The sequence below is a fragment of the Vicia villosa genome, unplaced genomic scaffold (genome assembly GCF_029867415.1).
Source record: "Vicia villosa cultivar HV-30 ecotype Madison, WI unplaced genomic scaffold, Vvil1.0 ctg.002484F_1_1, whole genome shotgun sequence".
Lineage (NCBI taxonomy): Eukaryota > Viridiplantae > Streptophyta > Magnoliopsida > Fabales > Fabaceae > Vicia > Vicia villosa.
Genome location: NW_026705941.1, coordinates 338773 through 358283, shown reverse-complemented (window position 1 = coordinate 358283; position 19511 = coordinate 338773). Strand labels below are relative to the sequence as shown.

Below are 19511 nucleotides of genomic sequence, written 5' to 3'. Positions count from 1 at the left end.
GTAATTTATCGATTTTTTTTAATTTTATGTGGTAGTTGAAGTTATATAGTGAAATGTAATTCTTGTGTAGTGGCGAGAATGGCTAAAGGAAGAGCAGATGGGAATTCAAGAACACGATTGATCACAGCTGTGTTGCTTTTAGTGATTGTTGGTGGTTTAGTTTATCTATATTCTCAGAATAGTGGCTCGTCTTCTTTTGATTATACTAGTAAATCTTTAAAAATCGAAGGAGGAGATGGCTATGTTGTACCGAAGACCATTCCTGTGAGTTATCTTAACTTGAACTGAACAACTTTTACATTTTAATCCTTCACATTAGTCTTGAGTGTTGGTGTTTGATGTGAAGTGTTCATGTTGTTTTACTCTTTTTTTCATTTGTCAAGGTTTGTGATGATCGACACTCAGAGATAATTCCCTGTTTAGACAGAAATCTCATATACCAAACCAGATTGAAGCTTGATCTAAATCTGATGGAACATTATGAGCGACACTGCCCAGTGCCTGAGAGGCGTTTTAATTGCTTGATTCCTCCTCCTCCGGGGTATAAGGTGGGTTTCTCGTAGACACTGCTTCTTACATGGCATTAAAGAAGTCCATTATATTTTGAAACTTTCCATGCTTAAAGCTTTTAATGTCTTGTCTCGTTTTTTATAACAATAGATTCCAATCAAGTGGCCAAAAAGCAGAGATCAAGTATGGAGAGCAAATATACCTCATACACATCTTGCAACTGAGAAATCTGACCAAAACTGGATGGTTGTTAAAGGTGAAAAGATAGTTTTTCCCGGTGGAGGTACCCACTTCCATCGCGGCGCAGATAAATATATTGCATCAATTGCCAGTGTAAGCTAGTTACTTACTCTTATTTGAGTTGAACTAATCACAAACAAAAAAACTCCCACTGGTATATAACTGGAAAATGGAATGACTTGATATTCATGATTGGTATTGCAGATGCTCAACTTTCCAAACAATAAAATAAACAACCGTGGAAAACTCCGTAATGTTTTTGATGTTGGTTGTGGTGTTGCAAGCTTTGGAGGATATCTTCTTGCTTCTGACGTAATAACAATGTCGTTAGCACCAAATGATGTTCATGAAAACCAAATCCAGTTTGCATTAGAGAGAGGAATTCCGGCATATCTTGGTGTCCTAGGAACATTTAGACTCCCTTACCCTAGTAGGTCTTTTGAACTTGCTCATTGTTCGCGCTGTAGAATTGATTGGCTTCAAAGAGATGGCATACTTCTTCTTGAACTGGATAGGATACTAAGGCCAGGAGGCTACTTTGTTTACTCGTCTCCAGAAGCATATGCTCAGGATGAAGAGGACCGGAGAATATGGAGAGAAATGAGTGCTCTTGTAGAGCGGATGTGTTGGAAAATAGCCGCTAAGAAGAACCAGTCTGTCATATGGGTCAAGCCTCTAACAAATGATTGTTACTTAAAAAGAGCAACTGATACACAGCCTCCACTCTGCAGTTCTGATGACGATCCTGATATTGTTTGGGGAGTTAAAATGAAAGCCTGCATCTCACGTTACTCTGACCGTGAGTGATACTTTTCCTATTTCATACAATGATTTAGGGCCTAGTTAGATTGATTTGTTTTAGTTTATCTACTTGCATAAACACTTATGAAATTGTTTGAGAGAGCTCATGGAAACAACTTATGACATGTCTATAAGTTGTTTTCAGCTTATTTGCATATGCTCTCCAAGATAGCTTTTGAAAATAGTTTATATGAAAACAGATTGACTTTATTTTATATCTTGTTATAGAAATTGTTTATGCATGAACACTGATATGATAAATGCTTATGCTATAAGCGCTTAACTAAGTTGTTTATTCAAATAGGACACCTTATATTTTATTTAATCTCAATTAAGATAAATGTATAATAAGAATGTTCCTAGTTCATCAATTGTTCTATATAATATGGCTTCAAGAGTAAATGATGAAACAACATAGTGTGAAAACAACTATCTCGTGATATGCAGCTGTATACAAGAGTTGACTTTGTGAGTCAGATAACTTTTATCGTTCTCGATAGCTCCATGTTCTTTCTGATTGCATTATATTTCACACAATTTACACTACTGAATGTTTGCATATATTAATGTTGCATGTTCTTCTGTTACACCAGCAATGTCTGGAATTAGTTCATGAGTATGGTATTAAAAGTCGAACAGTCAATAACTCACATAGTCTGCTTGTCTGTACAGAGGTGCATAAAGCAAGAGGAAGTGATTTGTCTCCTTGGCCAGCTCGATTGACTACTCCACCTCCGCGTCTTGCTGACTTTAACCATTCTAATGAAATGTTTGAAAAAGACATGGTAATTTGTATTACATCCTGTTTTCCAGCATTTGCTTTTAGTTAACACTATCTAAATGTGACAGACACCACATGAGTACTTCTTTTTCATTAGTTGTATTTGTGGAAAACATCGCATCTTCCTTCTGGCGTGGAGATGATGTCAGAAGGAAGATTCGATGATGGTGATATAAAACAAATAAACTAAAAATAAGTGATTATTCAAGAAATTAGAATTGAGTCGTAAGCATGATAATTCGTGGCAAACACGTCTGATTATGGGATACATGACCTGATTAATTTTGTGCAGGATGTTTGGCAACAACGAGTTAGTGATTACTGGAAACTGCTAGGCAATAGAATAAAGCCTGACACAATTCGTAATGTGATGGACATGAAGGCGAATTTGGGTTCTTTTGCAGCTGCTTTGAATGACAAAGATGTTTGGGTTATGAATGTAGTGCCTGAAAATGGGCCAAACACACTCAAGATCGTATATGACAGAGGGCTTTTGGGAACAGTTCACAACTGGTATGGCTCTTACAAATGATCTTCATTGGTTTATATATTAACAACTCCTCCTGTCTAATTGATTGCTTCATTTTTCAAAAATACTCCTTTGAGGCAAATGATGAAACACAGATGTTTGGGACTGAAAATATATTTAATGCTATGTTAGTTAAGTTTCAAGCTGATGATTGTTGGTAACGTTTTATGACCTTGTTTAGTGCATCAATGTGAATGACAGGTGTGAAGCATTTTCAACATACCCTCGTACGTATGATCTACTCCATGCATGGACTATATTTTCTGATATCATTGAGAAAGAATGCAGTGTCGAGGATTTATTGATTGAGATGGATAGAATACTGAGGCCAAAAGGTTTCGTAATTATTCGTGATAAGCCATCAGTAGTGTTGTCTATAAGGAAGTTCTTGCCAGCATTGCACTGGGAGGCAGTGACCAAATCTAATGTGGAGCAAGATTCAGATCAAGGTGAGGATGATGCAGTGTTAATAATTCAGAAGAAGATGTGGCTGACAACCGAGAGCGTCCGGGTTTCAGAAAAATGATATACTCACACTATGGATACAGTCTTAGCCATTTCACGTGAAGATTAAAGCACCAGCAACAGAGTGATAATGGAGCACATCATTGTGAAAATTTGATTTCATGTGTTCTAGGTGTTCCCTATATGTTGTTCCTCTTCTCTACACTACAGGTGTGAGTTACAATGAAAGCTCATCCTGAATCATCTTTTTGAACTTATTTGATTTTGAACACACTCTGTCACTCTGTTATCGTGATTAGGAAAATGAGAAATCTGAGACAGCAGTAGTTTTACATTGTCGATGCATAGAGATTAATTTCTGTCAAAAATTGATTTGAAGAAGCTACTGGATATATATAGATGCTTCAATTAATTCTGAGAAAAATGTTTCGCACAAATAAGAGAATATGGTATTAGAACATTACAATGTGTAATTCATTGTAATATTCTACTAAGACAAAATAGTAAACTGAATATGTACATGTTGAGATTATTTTTCAATCTAAGATGCAAAGAATGGGAATCAAGTGTATTTATACACCTTGATTCCTACCTATACTAAAAAAAATGAATACCATCTCAACTAACATAGCAAACTTAAAAAATTAATAACAACCATAATAGACTATTATTCTAATACTCTCCATAAGTTGAGAAAGGGGTTGGGCATGTCTATGGGTCGTAGTGCCCGCTACGGGCTGGTCGTATTAGTTAATTACCGAGTCCAGACTTATGTGAGTGGTGGTGGTCGGGGAAAGACATTCCACGTAGCTATCTGTCTCCTAAACATAAATCAAATGAGCGAGTGTATTGATATGATACCGATTAGGTCTCGATCCCTTTTCTGTTGTTTTATCGAATACACAAGTGTAATGCCATTAGAATTAGAATAGTATTAGTACCCCTTGACTAAGTGGACGAATGGTTTAGTAGGGCTCTACTGTGATACTAATATCTCACCCCATTATTGTTGTATGAGTAAGTATCAGGCATATATGAAAAGACAAAATGGTTTGAGGAGCATTGAAGACCTTATTGTTATGTTGATTTTCCATTGTGTATTTCTGATTTTAGTATTTGTATTCGACATGTTATATATGTATGCACTATATTGTAGAATTTGTACATTTTATTTATTTATGTCACTTAGACACTATTGTATGAATTAGTACCAAAGTGTAACATTCGGAATATAGTAATTCTAGACGTATCTTATTCGGGGAATTACGTTAGTGATACCGATAACGGACGCGGAACCCTGGACAAAGGTAGTTCTCATTGCAATATGATAGTGCAGACAAAAGTGGCGTTGTTTGTAGCATTAATGGTTAAGGAAGAAATGGCCGCAGAATTCTAGATGTTCAAGTTGTTGGTTGTGGTAGTGGAAGGGGATCTGTTCCACCAAAGTTTGACCTAGGAAGTCAACCGAGATTTCAACAAAGGTTGGCCTAAGTGTTAGATGAAGATTTGTTCCACCTGAGTTATTAGTGCATAATAACTTTTATTAGGATTCAGTTACGATAAAGGTGTTCCCAAAAAATATTATGGTTATGTCTATGGTCGTAGTTACGACATAGTTGGATCATTCAACTTAGGAGGTGGAGGTCAAAATAACTCTCCAAATTAATGTTTAGAAATTGGATAACTTAAACTATACTCATTAAATCCAAATTGGTGTTCCTAAACATGCAACAAGAAACCCTAATAACAGGTTACGGAAATCTTATTATTCTACCATTTTGTCTCATTTTTTTTTGGTTGATTAGTTTGAAGGAATCATGAATTTCAAAATTAAATTAGGTTATTATCTACAACAAAACATGTTTGGGATGATGTAAAAGATACTTCCGCTGATGTTATGAATCCTTCTGAAATATATGGTCTAAAATCAAAGCTTTGGAGTTTAAAGTATAGTGAAAAGTGTAACATTCAACTATAATTATCTTATGAACCTCTAGAAATAATTAGATTTGTACAACGACGACAACTGAAATTTTATTGAAGATATTGCTCAATTAATCAAGAGGCAAAAAAGGAACCATATTTTTATTTTTTTTGCAAGTTTGAATAAGGAGCTTAATGAGGTTAGAGTTCGAATTCTAGGAAAAAGTCCATTACCATCCTTCGAGGAAATTTTCAAAGATCAAAATAGAAAAGGTATGACAAGAAATGATGTTGGAAAAATCAACCACAGAAGTATCAACAATTATCATTAAGAAAACCTAGTCAAGGACAACAAAGTAAGAAGTCTGACAAACAGTGATGTGAACAATGCAAACGTACTAGGTGCATGCGTGAGACTTGCCAGAAACTTCATGAAAAGCCTCCTAGAGAAAAGTAGGAATAAGAAGGTTGCGCTTTTTAAACCACTTCTTATCAAGAACATTAATCTTCTTCAACTGCATTTCCACTCACAAAAGATTAATTAGATCAATTGTACTCCCTCTGTTCCTTTATAATTGTCACTTTTTAAGTTTTTCCACATATCAAGACAACCAATGATTATTGTTACTTTTTAAGTAATGATTATTCTTTTTCCAATAATACCCTAAACTTTTTAATATTTTATTTAACTTATTCTCTCTCTATCATAATGATTAGGGGTAATTTTGACAAAACAACAAAAATACTTTCTTGAACTTTGAAATGTGACACTTAAAAAGAAATAAATTTTTTTCACAAAAGTGACAATTATAAAGGAACAGAGGGAGTACAGACTTCTTGAGTCTCATACTTCTTCCTTCTTTGTAGTTCAAAAAGGTGATTTTTCGTAACCATGTCACTTTACTTCCTAATCATAATTCGATTATTAATTTTGGAGTCATTGATTATGTGACCATAGAGTCTAGTTTATTTTCCTTATTTAAATCCTTTGCATGGAATTTCAAAGTTAAAGTTTTCCATGGCTCTCATTCGGTTGTGGAAGAAAAAAATTCTATTATTTGTCGCCTTTAATAACCATTCAAGATATACTTCATGTTCCAAATTTGTCTTGCTGATTGCTATCTCTTAGGACGCTAATACAAAATAAAATTTGTTAAGCTCATTTATTTGATACTGACTGCGTGTTTCAGGAATTGATCTCTAGAAAGACGATTGACACATCTAAGCAGAATGGTGTACTCTATACTTTGAATATGGACCAGAAAACGTACATCAATTTAACCAAGGCTATCAACGAAAGGTCTGGTAATCAACAAGAAATTCCTTGGAGAAATGGAGGTAAGAACTCTTAAATTGGAGGGTGTAGAAATCGACATCTCTCCATAAAATTGCAAGAGGCGAGGGAGACATTCCTATAGAGTTCGCCTGAGTGTTTTCCTGTCCAGCAACAAAAGAATAACCTTTCTCTAGCCTTTGAGCCTTTGCGTTGGACGAGTCTGGAGCTGGATCCTCGGCTAGCCTCTTTTGACCTTGACATTGAAACCCTAGGGATGACTCTGGGGATTTTTTGTTCCCGAACTAACAACCTTGAGTTTCTCCCACATCTGTCTCCTCTCCTCAATAGATTTCCTCGCCATTTGATCTGCAAAACAATACGCAAAGATCAAAGATACTATCTAAAAATGCCTACAAAGATAAATTAGTATACGACTTACTTAAATAGGCGGCAAGAAGTTTGTCGCCTCCCAGCCAAAGCCTAATCACTTTGTGACATTCCATAATCTCGCTGCTACAAAAGCTAAACAATTCTCTTCTAAGGAACATTTGGGAATATCTTGTGATCACGATAGGATATTCCGTCCAGGATAGAGGAAAGAGGGGGGCATTGTCGACTCCCAACACCCGAGGGAATTATCTCACCCCCTCACACAAGCAAACTTGTGTTTTCAATGTTTGTAGTGACACAAAAAGGGATCTCCCAGGCTGACTACTCAAAGATACCCAACTACCCTTTGTCAATTTGATGGTATAGAAGGAGAAAAAGACTCCCACAGTCAGAGTAATGACCAAGTCTTCATAGACCATCTCGAAAGACCTGATATAACTACAACTATTATGAAATAGTTAGGAAGGTGCAACATTAAGGACCCTACAACCTCCATAGAAAAGGGGGAAATAAGGAAAAACTCTCATATCCTTTATGAAATAGGGGTAGATGTAGAATTAAAAGTATGGGGAAGGAGGATCTCGAAGGAGACAGACGTGGTCACCTTATTTGACAGTAATCAAGCCTCTAGAATGACCTGATTTTCATCCTCTTAAGAAGAAACCTTCACTCTTGATCGAGAAAGGAGGATCTATTTGTCAAATCATAACTGAATATGATATCTCTGACATCTTTGGACACTATGGAGGAGGTAGACATTATCCCTTTTGTTCATGAGAAAATAGTAGAACAAAAAGAAATCACCATCATCGTCATAATCGTCAAAAAGGCCAGGGCATCTAACCTAGAGCACTACGTTCACCCTAAACCTCGGCTCGAATGTATCTTCATAAAATCTACTTGCAGTATAAGGCAATAGAAAGGAAAATTCATACCTGAAAGAAGGTTGTAAATGAAGAAGCATGACACTTTAGGAGTTGAACAGTTTATATAAGCTTGCAAGAGTAAAGAGATAAATGGAACAAGTGAAATGAAAGACAAAAGCTTTATAGGGGTTCCATAAGTGAGTCTTTAGATTTCCCCATTTTGAAAAACTCAGAACGTTTCTAACACGTGTCATTAGCAATTACAGTCTCGAAAAATAGATCATCATTACTTACATTAAATGAAAGTAAACATGATCAGTTGAATGATTTATTTGTATTTCCATCTAAAATCCTTAGCTAATCACGAGACATGTAACAGATAACTCGTCCCTTTATTAAGGGTTTACACAATTAAATAAGGGACTTGCCCTAGGTGAGGGACTCGCCTTTTATAAATAGCCCTCTTCATCTGAGGGACTTGCCTTTTATAAGTTATTGCCTTCAACTGAGGGACTCATCCCTAGCTAAGGGACTCTATTTAAAAATAGTCGACATCAACTAAGGGACTCCCCGAAGGACGCGGGGCGTCTCTCACAAGTGGACAATGCTTTGAAGACATTTTCCCCTTAACGAAGCCCTCGTGCTTTGAAGGATAGAAAAACACTTAGAAAGAGGGGTTTGAATAAGTGTGACTTTAAAAACTCTTAAGATAAAAACAATGAACACAATTATTTTTATCCTGGTTCGTTGTTAACGAAACCACTCCAGTCCACCTCCTTAGAATGATTTACCTCAATTGAGGATTTAATCCACTAATCAATCTGATTACAATGGTTTTCCACTTAGATAACCTCTAAGTCTTCTAGAGTATTCTGATCACAACCTGATCACTCTAGGAAATCACCATTTAGATAACCTCTAAGTCTTCTAGAATCTACTGATCACTCTAGGAACCTTTTACAATCAATGTAAAATAAAGTTTACAAGAGTTTGAACTGCTTCTTAGAAAGCTATAATCACAACAGTGATATTTCTCTTAAGTTCTAAGCTTAACACTCACTAAATATTACAAGAGTTTGTGAGGTTGAAGATGAAGTTCATGAGCTTTGAATTTGACAGCGTTTCAGTATTTTTGAAAGAGTTGGTTAGCTGCTTCTGATCAGAACTTCCATATTTATAGGCGTTTGAGAAGATGACCGTTGGGTTGCATTTAATGCATTGCGTGAATAGTACCATGTTGCATTTAATGTTTCACACTTTTGTCAACTACCTCAAGCCATGCTTTTGCTGCTTTTACTGACTTTGCCTTTTGTAGCTTCTAACATTCCTTTTGTCAGTCAGAGATTAGACTTAATAGCCTGTCATCTTGTACTTGCTTCTGAACTCGGATTTGTGAATACAACGTTTGAATATCAGAGTCAATCAGCTTGGTGCAGAGCATCTTCTTGTCTTCTGACTTTGAAGAGCTTGAGCGTGATACCGTTCAGAACATCAGTGCTTCTGCTTCTGACTTCATGTTCTTCTGATGCTTCATAGTCCATGTTCTGATTCTGCTTGACCATCTTTTGATGTCTTACCAGAGCATGTTCTAATGTAGCCATCCAGAACCTTCTGAGTCAGTGCTTCTGAGCGTTGAATTATGCATACTCTTTATATATTTCCTGAAATGGAAAATGCAAAGGATTAGAGTACCACATTGTCTTATACAAAATTCATATATATTGTTATCATCAAAACAAGAATATTGATCAGAACAAATCTTGTTCTAACATGCTTGAGGGACTATGTAATGTTATATTCGTAAGTGTCCCAAACAGGGGCGCCCTTGTCCAAGAGCGGTGCCATCTAGGCGATATCTTTAGAGCTCGCCCTGGGATTTATAACGTGTAATATCATTATTCAAAGGAGAGAAAGTCCACCACTATTCCCTAAATATTAGGCAATCAACAACTTCCCTTAATCATAAGGAGGCAGTTGATGCCCCTAAGGGTTACTTAAAACCATAGGCCTAAGGGGCCTCTATAAATACCAATATCTCATATGGAGAAAGGGAAATGTTTTAAGTCATACAAATCACATCTTACATATGCTTAAACCTATACGCACCACTTAATAGCAGAGCCTCTCACCTGATGTGAGTACGACCTCTAAACCGTTGTAAAATACCGCCACACAAGGCTTGTCACCGCTGTGGGCAAGCCCTAACGACCATGCAATGTAATATATATACTAAGGCCTTTAAATGTCTATGCCCTTTGTAAGGGCAACACGCACATATGTACTTTTTGACCAGTATAAAAACCAAGAGAGATATCGTTTTGGACTAATAAAGTATTGAAATTGCAAGTTAAACTTGTGATAAAAGCTTGGTGTAAAAGGTTTCAAGTTGAAATCGTGATAAAAGTTTGATGTAAATGTTGCAAGTTGAACTTGTGTAAATTTGTTGATACCGAAAAATCTCGAGGTGCTACCCATGGAAATTAAATGTGTGCCTTCTGATTTTTGGTTGTACCACGATAAATCTGGTGTGTGTGTGTGTGTGTTTTTTTTTTCCTTATTCTCTAAACTCTTTTACTTACTTTGTATTTATTTGTTATCTTCTTCTTCTACTATTTTCTTAAAACATAAATAAAAAATACGTTTAAATTTGTATGTTTTTTGAAAAACTTTTTTAATCATAATTCACCCTTCCCTTTTTTGTGTTTCAAGTCATTTAGTCAACTTTGTTTACTGACACACTTTAGGTATCATATTTGACAAATTTTATACACTAATTAAAAAATTATTCATTTGTAAAATTCATAGACAACATTCAAAATGATTAAAAAAAAATTATTTGCAACATTCATTCATCAACACTAAAAATTATTCAACTTAAGTGTTCTTCTTGTGTGGATTCTTGTGTGGATTATTCTTCTTAGTTAGAGTTTTCCTTTTGGTCTGTGTTTGCTTATTGGTTGATGTTTGTTTTGTTGAGATGACTGTTATGCATTTAGTCTTGTTATAGGTTCTGCATTTTGCCTACTTTTTGGTGTAACATTTAAGTGTTATAGGTCCTGAGGGTCCTGCTGTTAATTTTTTTATCTTTGTAGTAGGAGTATGACTCTGAGACTTTACTTGTGAAATTGTACCATTTGTAGACTATGTAGCCTGAGACTCGCCTTACGTCAGTGCTCCATCAATAGGCCGAGTTGTACTTTGAGATTCTATGTTACCAATTGGCTGAGCTGGTGGTCGAACTTTGCATGTTGACTTGTTGTCACCCTTTTTCCACCTACTGCATCTAACATGTAATTTTGTCCCCCTCATTTTACGATTAGTTTCATCCATTTCCCCTTGATGATTCTTTTTTTATCTTTCTGGAATCTTCATGATAACTTGATTTGAGCCACATAGATTAGAACCATTAATATAAAAAGTTACAGGATTGTAAACTATTTGATATTAGGCCTTTTTGTAAATCACAAGAATATAGTCTCTACTTTATTGTTCATTCTCTTTAGGGAAGAAACGACATGAATGCAAGGAAACCATATAAGTTTCCATTTTTTGCATGAGGAGTCATGTGTTTGAAAGTTGACACAAAACTCGTCTCCTGAGTTTTTCAAGTGTCAAGCATAAAAAATATATACTCATTATACATTTTACAACATGATGAGCACTGAATCACCTACCATATATAAAAAACAGTGAACAACATAATGAGCACTAAATCAATATACAAAAAGCATATTAGGGAACAACATAATGACCATTCAATACCTTGCAATCCACAAGTTGGTGTAGTTGTTGATTCTAAATAAACAACACAATATGAACCAATTAGCATTATTACCTCTTTTTTAACAAACATATGTTGGATAAAAAATAATATAAATTACCTCTTTTTAATGTTTGGTAAAATATCCTAATCACCATAGTTTAAAATCTTATTTGATTTGATGCCCACTTTTTCATTATGTATGTTCGGATTTCCTTAAGCATAGTAAATATTGCCTTACCTCTAGCATCAATAGTGACACCTTATAAATGTATCACATTTTGAATTGAAATTAAGTCCATAATATGTAAAGTATTTAATGTATGCTTTAATGGATCTTTATTGACATGCCTCATTTCTTTCATCTCGAGTTCCCGAGCTCTTGGTTAAGTTGACTTTGTTGTCTTCCAAAGTATTTCCTTTATTTTATTTCCGAAGCACTTCTTTTTAAAGTTATTGTAGATATGCCTTACACAAAATCTTTTCTCAACATCCGGTAGAAGCCCATCCAAATCAGGCAATACCCTCACTCTTTTATTGTCATTTTTGTTAACTTGATATTTCTTCCAGATTTCACTACATATGTTTTGATTTCTTCCTTAAAATCAGACTTCGTAACAAAATATATTCCTAATTATCCCTTATAATTTGTCATGTTTTCTGCAAATTAAAAACTGAGAATTTATTCTTCTTTGGTCCAGATTCCTCACTAGTTTCACAGCCACGGTCCAATTCCTTACTTTCAGCCTCATTCTCATTTAAATCCCTCTCGGACTTGTGCTTTTTATTGCGTCTCTTTGAATCTTGACCAAAATCTAACATATTTGCAATATCATCTTCCATATCATTAATTACACTCATTAGCAGGGCCGGTCCCGGCTTTTTGGAGGCCCTGGGCAAATAATTGAAATGGCCCCTAATATATAATATAATTTTCTTTAAAAAGTTCATATTTTAATCAATATTATCAAAGAAGAAGAGAGAAAGAGGTGAATTTTTATTAGATTAATATTTATCTATATATTAATATTAAGATTTATTAGTTTTTAAAAAAGAAAACAAAATAAACAAAAAGAAAAAGTGTATCCTGTAACAAATTTAATGGCAATAAAGATGGTAATATTTATCTATATATTAATATTAAGATTTATTAGTTTTTGAAAAAGAAAACAAAATAAACAAAAAGAAAAAGTGTATCCTGTAACAAATTTAATGGCAATAAAGATGGTAATATTTAGCTATATGTTAATATTAAGTTTTATTAGTTTTTGAAAAAGAAAACAAAATAAACAAAAAGAAAAAGTGTATCCTGTAACAAATTTAATGGCAATAAAGATGGAAAATTGTTGTAAATTTGGCACTCATCCAACAGCGCTTGAGTACATTCAAAAAAGAGAGAAAAAAATACAAACAAAACAAATGCACTCACCAAGATTCGATCTCAAGTCCCTTCTAACAAAGACACACGTACTCTTCCGCTAGGCTACAATCACAATATTGTTTATGGTTCAATCCAAATTCTTTATATAAAATATAATGTTTTATTTATAAAACCCATAATCAAAAATTTGAGGCCCTATTTTTTTTTAGGCCCTGGGCTGTGGGCCTGGTTGCCCTGGCCCAGAGCCGGCCCTGCTCATTAGAGTCTTCAAAAGCTACATTCATTATACTGACATAATTAAAATTTACAGCATCATTATCATTGTCCCTTTGAGTAAAAACAACCACCTCTTCACCATTCACCTCACCTTCTAATTCATTTGTGTTTATCTCCATGTTTTGTTCACTTTAAACCTGTGATTCAATAACTTCTTCATTCACTTCAACAATTTCTTCAACAAATGTCTCCCTCATCATTCACTTCTACTTCTGGTTCATCCATATTAACTAGGTTATCTTTCATTACGACTTCTTCATAGAGTTTGGAAACAAGATCATCTTCATCAATGTTTCTAAGAAGGTATACATCTCCATTGAAGGAGAAGAATCAACACATGAATGTGAAGGGAAGAGAGAGAAAGAAGAAGAGCTTGATTCATTGATTAGTAAAGTTAGTTACAATCTCCAAATATATATCAACTCACGTGTAACTAACTAAAACAGAATTGAAGGGTATCTAATCCAATGCATGAGGATGCATGGTATCATGGTAAACATTCACTAACTATAAGCTATGTGATTGAGTCATTTTCATGCAGCTTGTTACGTGGCTCTTCTATTGCCAATACCCTCTTACAAGCTTGAGGTTGGTAAATATCTACCAAGCCAAGCTTGCCCAAACAAGCAGAAAATGAGCGTGGACCAAGAGCTTTCGTAAACACATCAGCAGCTTGATCATGAGAACGGACAGGAAGCAGACGCATCACACCAGTTTGAAGCTTCTCGCGAACTAAATGGCAATCGATATCAAGGTGTTTTGTCCTTTCGTGAAACACCGGATTGGAGGAGATTTGGATTGCACTTTGATTATCGCAGTACAAGACAGGCAGCCTAGATGGATGTTGTTGAAGATCATGCAAAAGGAAACACATCCACTGAAGTTCACATGTTGCGGATGCCAAGGCTCTATATTCAGCCTCTGTGGTGGAGCAGCTAACCGTAGGCTGTTTCTTAGATTTCTAGGACACTAACGACTCTCCAATGAAAAAACAATATCCTGAGATTGAACGTCTGGTTTCAATGCAGCCACCCCAATCAGCATCATTGAAACCCAGAATTTGTAATGCAGGAGAAGATGATAAGAAGATACCACGTGCAGGAGATCGTTTAAGGTACCTTAAGACACGCAAAGCAGCTCGGTGTGCTTCAGTGGGAACACTCATGAATTGACTTAGTTGTTGCGTGGCAAATGCAATGTCAGGGCGAGTTGTGGTAAGATATATTAATCTTCCAACAACTCTTCGATATGCAGTGATATCTGAGAACGTATTGCCTTTGTCTTGATGGAGACGAATGGATGCACCCAAGGGAGTGGAGGCTGGCTTGAGACCAGCATCTTGAAGAAGTTCAAGACAATACTTTCGTTGGCAAATTGTAATGCCTTTAGAGGATCGAGCCACCTCGAGCCCTTAAAAAACTTCAATTTTCCCAGGTCCTTGATGCAAAATGCACGATGCAAAGCTTGTTTTAATTCTTCAAACACATTGAGAGAGGTGCCAGCTAAGATGATGTCATCAACATACACCAATAAAGCTGTGAAAGAGGTAGAATTGGACTTGATGAAGAGTGTGTGATCAGCAGCAGTATGTTTGAAACCTTGTGCCACAAGGAATGTAGTGAGCTTTTCAAACCACTGCCTGCTGGCCTGCTTTAATCCATATAGGGATTTGTTGAGTTTGCATACTTGGCCAGGATTAGGAGCAGTTATTCCTTGAGGAACACGCATATACACTGCTTCATTTAAAGAATGCGTTATTGACATCTAATTGGTGTAAATGCCAGCCATGAATGGCAGCCAAAGCAAGAAGGACATGCACTGTAGTTAGCTTAGAAACTGGAGAGAAGGTTTCAAGATAATCCAAACCTTCAGTTTGGTTGAAACCCTAAGCAACCAGACGGGCTTTAAACCTCCCAATCAACGTAATGAAAACCGGACCGAACCGGACGGTTCAACCAGTCTAACCATGAACCGGAGCCACGTCCGGCCCAAATGGCTATGAAAACCGCACTACCCAGGAACCGGTGGAAATACCAAAGAACCAGTCAAAACCCAAAATAACCGGATAACCGGAATTAGATATGACTAACCGGAATTAGCAAACATATCTAATTTGCCTCGAGAAACGTTAATTTTTTTACTAATTTATTTAATAAATAGTTATAGGATGATAACCATTATTACCTTATTTATAATAATTATTATGTAGGCATTGTACATTCACGGCTAACGAATGGTTAGTAAGGGTCCGGTCCGGTTTTGATTACCTTGCTTTCAATAGTGCCATCAGCATGTCTTTTAACCTTGCAGACCCATTTACTTCCTATAGTGGGTGCATCAGGAGGAAGTGCAACAAAGTCCCAGGTTTGGTTATTTTTAAGAGCCTCTATTTCAAATTGCATTGCTTGAACCCATCGGGGATCTTTAGAAACAGTCATGTAGTTTCTTGGTTCACTTTCAGATGAGAGTGACAAAATGTATGCTTGATGGCTAGGTGAGAGTTTGGAAAGAGACATACATTGTTCAATAGGATATTGACAAGACACAGAGTTATATTCACAAATGTAATCTTTGAGATGGACAGGAGTTTATGATACTCTATTGGATTTTCTAGTTGGCTCAAGAGAAGCAGAATTTGTAGTGTCACAATGAATGGAGGAAGAGGGAATATCGGGCAAGGCACTAGATGTGGACACAGGATTTGGCACAAATTCAACACTTGAAGAATCAATATCAGAGATAGATTCATCATCTAATTCATGTGAAACTTCAGTGTTAGGAAACAAATGAGTATGTACAGACTCTTTTTCAACATTGTTGGTTTTGGAATTATCTATATAGATTTCTGTGTGGATGTTTGTGTCAGATGATTCAGAAAAGGGAAATGTCATATCAAATAATTTGACATTTCTGGACACAAATATGTCATGAGTGGAAATATCTAAGAGTATGAAACCTTTCATACCTGCCTTGTATCCCAAGAAAGAACATTTTCTAGCTCTTGAATCAAACTTGCGTCTATTAGTAGGAAGTGTAGAAGCATAACCTAAGTAACCAAACACTTTCAAGGAACTTAAATCAGGTAAAGTGCCATACATGACTTCAAAAGAGGATTTGTTGCTTAGTAGCTTTGTAGGAATTATATTCACCAGATACACTGCATGAGTCACAGCATAGGACCAGAGTTACTTTGGCAAGTTTGATTGAAACATAAGGGCACGACTGATGTTGAGTATGTGTTGATGGCGCCTTTCAACTCTCCCATTTTGTTGAGGTGTATACACACATCTTCTTTGATATAAAATGCCCTTTGAAGCATAAAATTTGGGCATTAACAATTCAGTGCCATTGTCACTATGAATGACTTTGACCTTTTTGCTGAATTGAGTTTCAACCATGTAGACAAACTCTATTATCTTTTCTCCAACCTCCATCTTAGATTTTAACATGACAACCCAAACATGTCGACTATGATCATCTAAGATAGTAAGGAAATACTTAAAGCCATGAACAGAAGTTGTGTTAAAAGGACCTCATATGTCAATATGTATCAAATCAAAAGGATTACAAGAATTATTATTGCTAATAGGAAAAAGCAAACGCTTTTGTCTAGCTTGTTGACACACATCACAAGCTTTATGTATACTAGATGGAATGTAGTTGTACTTAGTGCTAATACATTGCATCCTATCGTGTGATAGATGCCCTAATCTTAAATGCCAAAGGATAGCAGGAGCAGTTTCTTCATGCCTCTTACTTGTGAATGTGCTTGATACAAAACCTGCATTGCTAGTGTTAGCAAATATGTCTTTCTTTAGACTCAAGTAATACAGTCCATCCAGTTCACTAGTTGAACCAATCCTCTTCAAATTCTTCCTTGCCTGTATAATGCATCTATTAGTTTCAAAAACAAGATTGCAATCTTGCTCTTTACACAACTTTGAAACAGAAATCAGATTCACTTCAAACTTTGGCAGATATAATACACCATAAATGACAAAGTCTTTAAATATTCTAACATCTCCACATATAGAAGTGGTTATAGAATCTCCATTTGGCAAATTCACCACAATTGGATCAATCTTATCATGCTTTAGGAACCAGTCTAAATCATTGCATATATGGTGTGTAGCACCTGTGTCTAATATCCATTTAACACCACTACTAATATTGAAACTAGCAATATAAGGTTTACCTCCCTTTGCCATGTTCACTGATGCTGAAGATGTGTGCTTCTCGAACAACATCATCAGATTGTTGTATTTCTCCTTTGTCAAGGTCATGTTTGCATCATCATTGGAAGATCCAACTGCCACATTTGCTTCAAATTGATTGACTTGTGCTGAAGATCCTCTACCAAGATTAGGAGGATAACCATGCTTTTTGTAGCAATTGTCCACAATATGCCCGTTTTTACAACATCTTCAAGGTTTACAACATCCACTGGTTTTTCCACTATTAGTCCATCAAAAAATTCAGGTTGTGGCAGTGGATGATGTACAAATTATTCAACACTCAAGTGAACCTTAGATAAATCGACAATTCCTTGGGTACCTTTGTCATCATCCAATATATACATACCAAATGTAGGATCCTTGTATCATATGGTTCCAACTTCCTTATATTCGAATTCTTTAACAATACCTACCATCTCAATAATAAAAAAATCATGTATCAGCATCACATTTTAACTCTGATATTTCCCATTCATACTTAGACATTTCTTTGCCTACAAACGACTCTCTGGAATGAATAAAAATAAGAATAATTCCCACCAGTTATGTCTCGAAGACAACAAGATCATGATTGATTCAAATACTTATTAACAACTCTAAATCTCGTATTTGAATCCTACATTCTACAAACCCTAGAAATCATACATTAAAAAATCCTCAAAATAAATCTTAGATTCATTAATCGTACATTTAGCAATTGTACATTTAGAAATTGTACTTTCAAATGAAATGGAAGCAGATACCTAACTTTCAAAAATCCCCAAAACAAAAAACCCTAAAATATAATAGAGCGAAATATGGGAATCACATGTAGTGGAGTACATAGGTTCTTCAAAGGTTAAACCGATTATATCCTCGGCCAATGTGTGTTTTATTTAATTAATTGATGATTTGGATTCTATGTGGCATTCACCTTGCACTTTATTGACTTCGATTGACAAAGTAGACGGAAAGAACAACATGATTAATTTGAATTAGTTGAGGGACCCAAATCAACTCTAAATACAGGATAGAGGATACATAATTAAAAAAAAAAAAAAAATCTTACGGTACATCAATGTGACGACAGTTGTGAAGCATTAAAGTACCATCGTACTTATGATCTACTCGATACCAAAAGAATGTACTAGTAGTTTAGAAGATTTGTTAATTGAGATGGATAAAATACTGAGACCAAAAGATTTCATAATTATTTGTGATAAGCAATCAGTAGTGTTGTCTATAAGAAAGTTCTTGCCAGCATTAGACTGGGATGCAATGACAAAATCTAATGTGGAGCAAGATTCAGATCAAGGTGAAGGACAATGCAGTGTCTATAATTTAGAAGATGTGGCTAACGACCGAGAGCTTCCCGGTTTCAGAACTCTATAATACATGCATGAGTTATACAATGAAAGCTCATCATGAATCATCATTTTTGAACTTATTTGATTTTGAACACACTTTGCCATCTTGTTGTTATGGTTAGGGAAATTAGATGAATCTGAGATAGCAATAGTTTTATATTATCAGCCTATAGAGATTAATCTCAGTTGAAATTGATTTGAAGAAGTTACTGGACATGTATAGAAGCTTCAATTATTTCTGAGAGTGATGTTTTGGACTAATAAGCATAAACTGTTGGTAATTGACACCCAAGTTCTATAGCTATATTTGCCAATATAAAGTTCTCAAATTAAATGACATGGGTGTCACAAGTTCTATATCTATATTTGCCAATATAAAGTTCTCAAATTAAATGACATGGGTGTTCTGTTTAGAAGTTTAACATTTTTTTAGTTAAGGCTATTTGATTGCGGGAAAAATGTAATGTGATTGTTTGGCTTGAAAACTTGATGACAACTGACATGGAAATAAGAATCATGCAAGCTTTTACAAGTAGCATTGATCGCCCATTACCATCTGCAAATAGCAGGGTAGTAAAAATAGCAGGGTAGTATTATATTCAAAATCTAATTTTAACGTTCATTTGGGTCAAATATTCGATTGAAACTGGACATTACCTTTACGGTTGGAGTTAAGATCCACATAAGAAATGAGCCGAACGTATACTACATAACATCTAAGGGGGTAGCATA

General features: G+C 35.5%; 1 protein-coding gene across 1 annotated transcript; it reads left to right on the top strand.

Moving 5' to 3' along the window:
• Window positions 1-38: 38 nt before the first annotated feature.
• LOC131638909 (probable methyltransferase PMT3) lies at window positions 39-3658 on the top strand. The gene is made up of 7 exons (XM_058909439.1): window positions 39-264; window positions 384-548; window positions 661-843; window positions 955-1549; window positions 2224-2336; window positions 2625-2845; window positions 3063-3658. The coding sequence occupies exons 1-7, from the start codon at window positions 79-81 to the stop codon at window positions 3385-3387; spliced, it is 1788 nt and encodes a 595-aa protein (XP_058765422.1). The 5' UTR covers window positions 39-78; the 3' UTR covers window positions 3388-3658.
• Window positions 3659-19511: the final 15853 nt, after the last annotated feature.

Excerpts from the sequence above, each read along its gene's own strand:
- LOC131638909 (XM_058909439.1), top strand. The coding sequence starts at position 79 with ATGGCTAAAGGAAGAGCAGATGGGAATTCAAGAACACGATTGATCACA. Across the intron at positions 1,550-2,223 it reads CATCTCACGTTACTCTGACC|AGGTGCATAAAGCAAGAGGA; the intron begins GTGAGTGATACT and ends TTGTCTGTACAG. Across the intron at positions 2,846-3,062 it reads TTGGGAACAGTTCACAACTG|GTGTGAAGCATTTTCAACAT; the intron begins GTATGGCTCTTA and ends TGTGAATGACAG.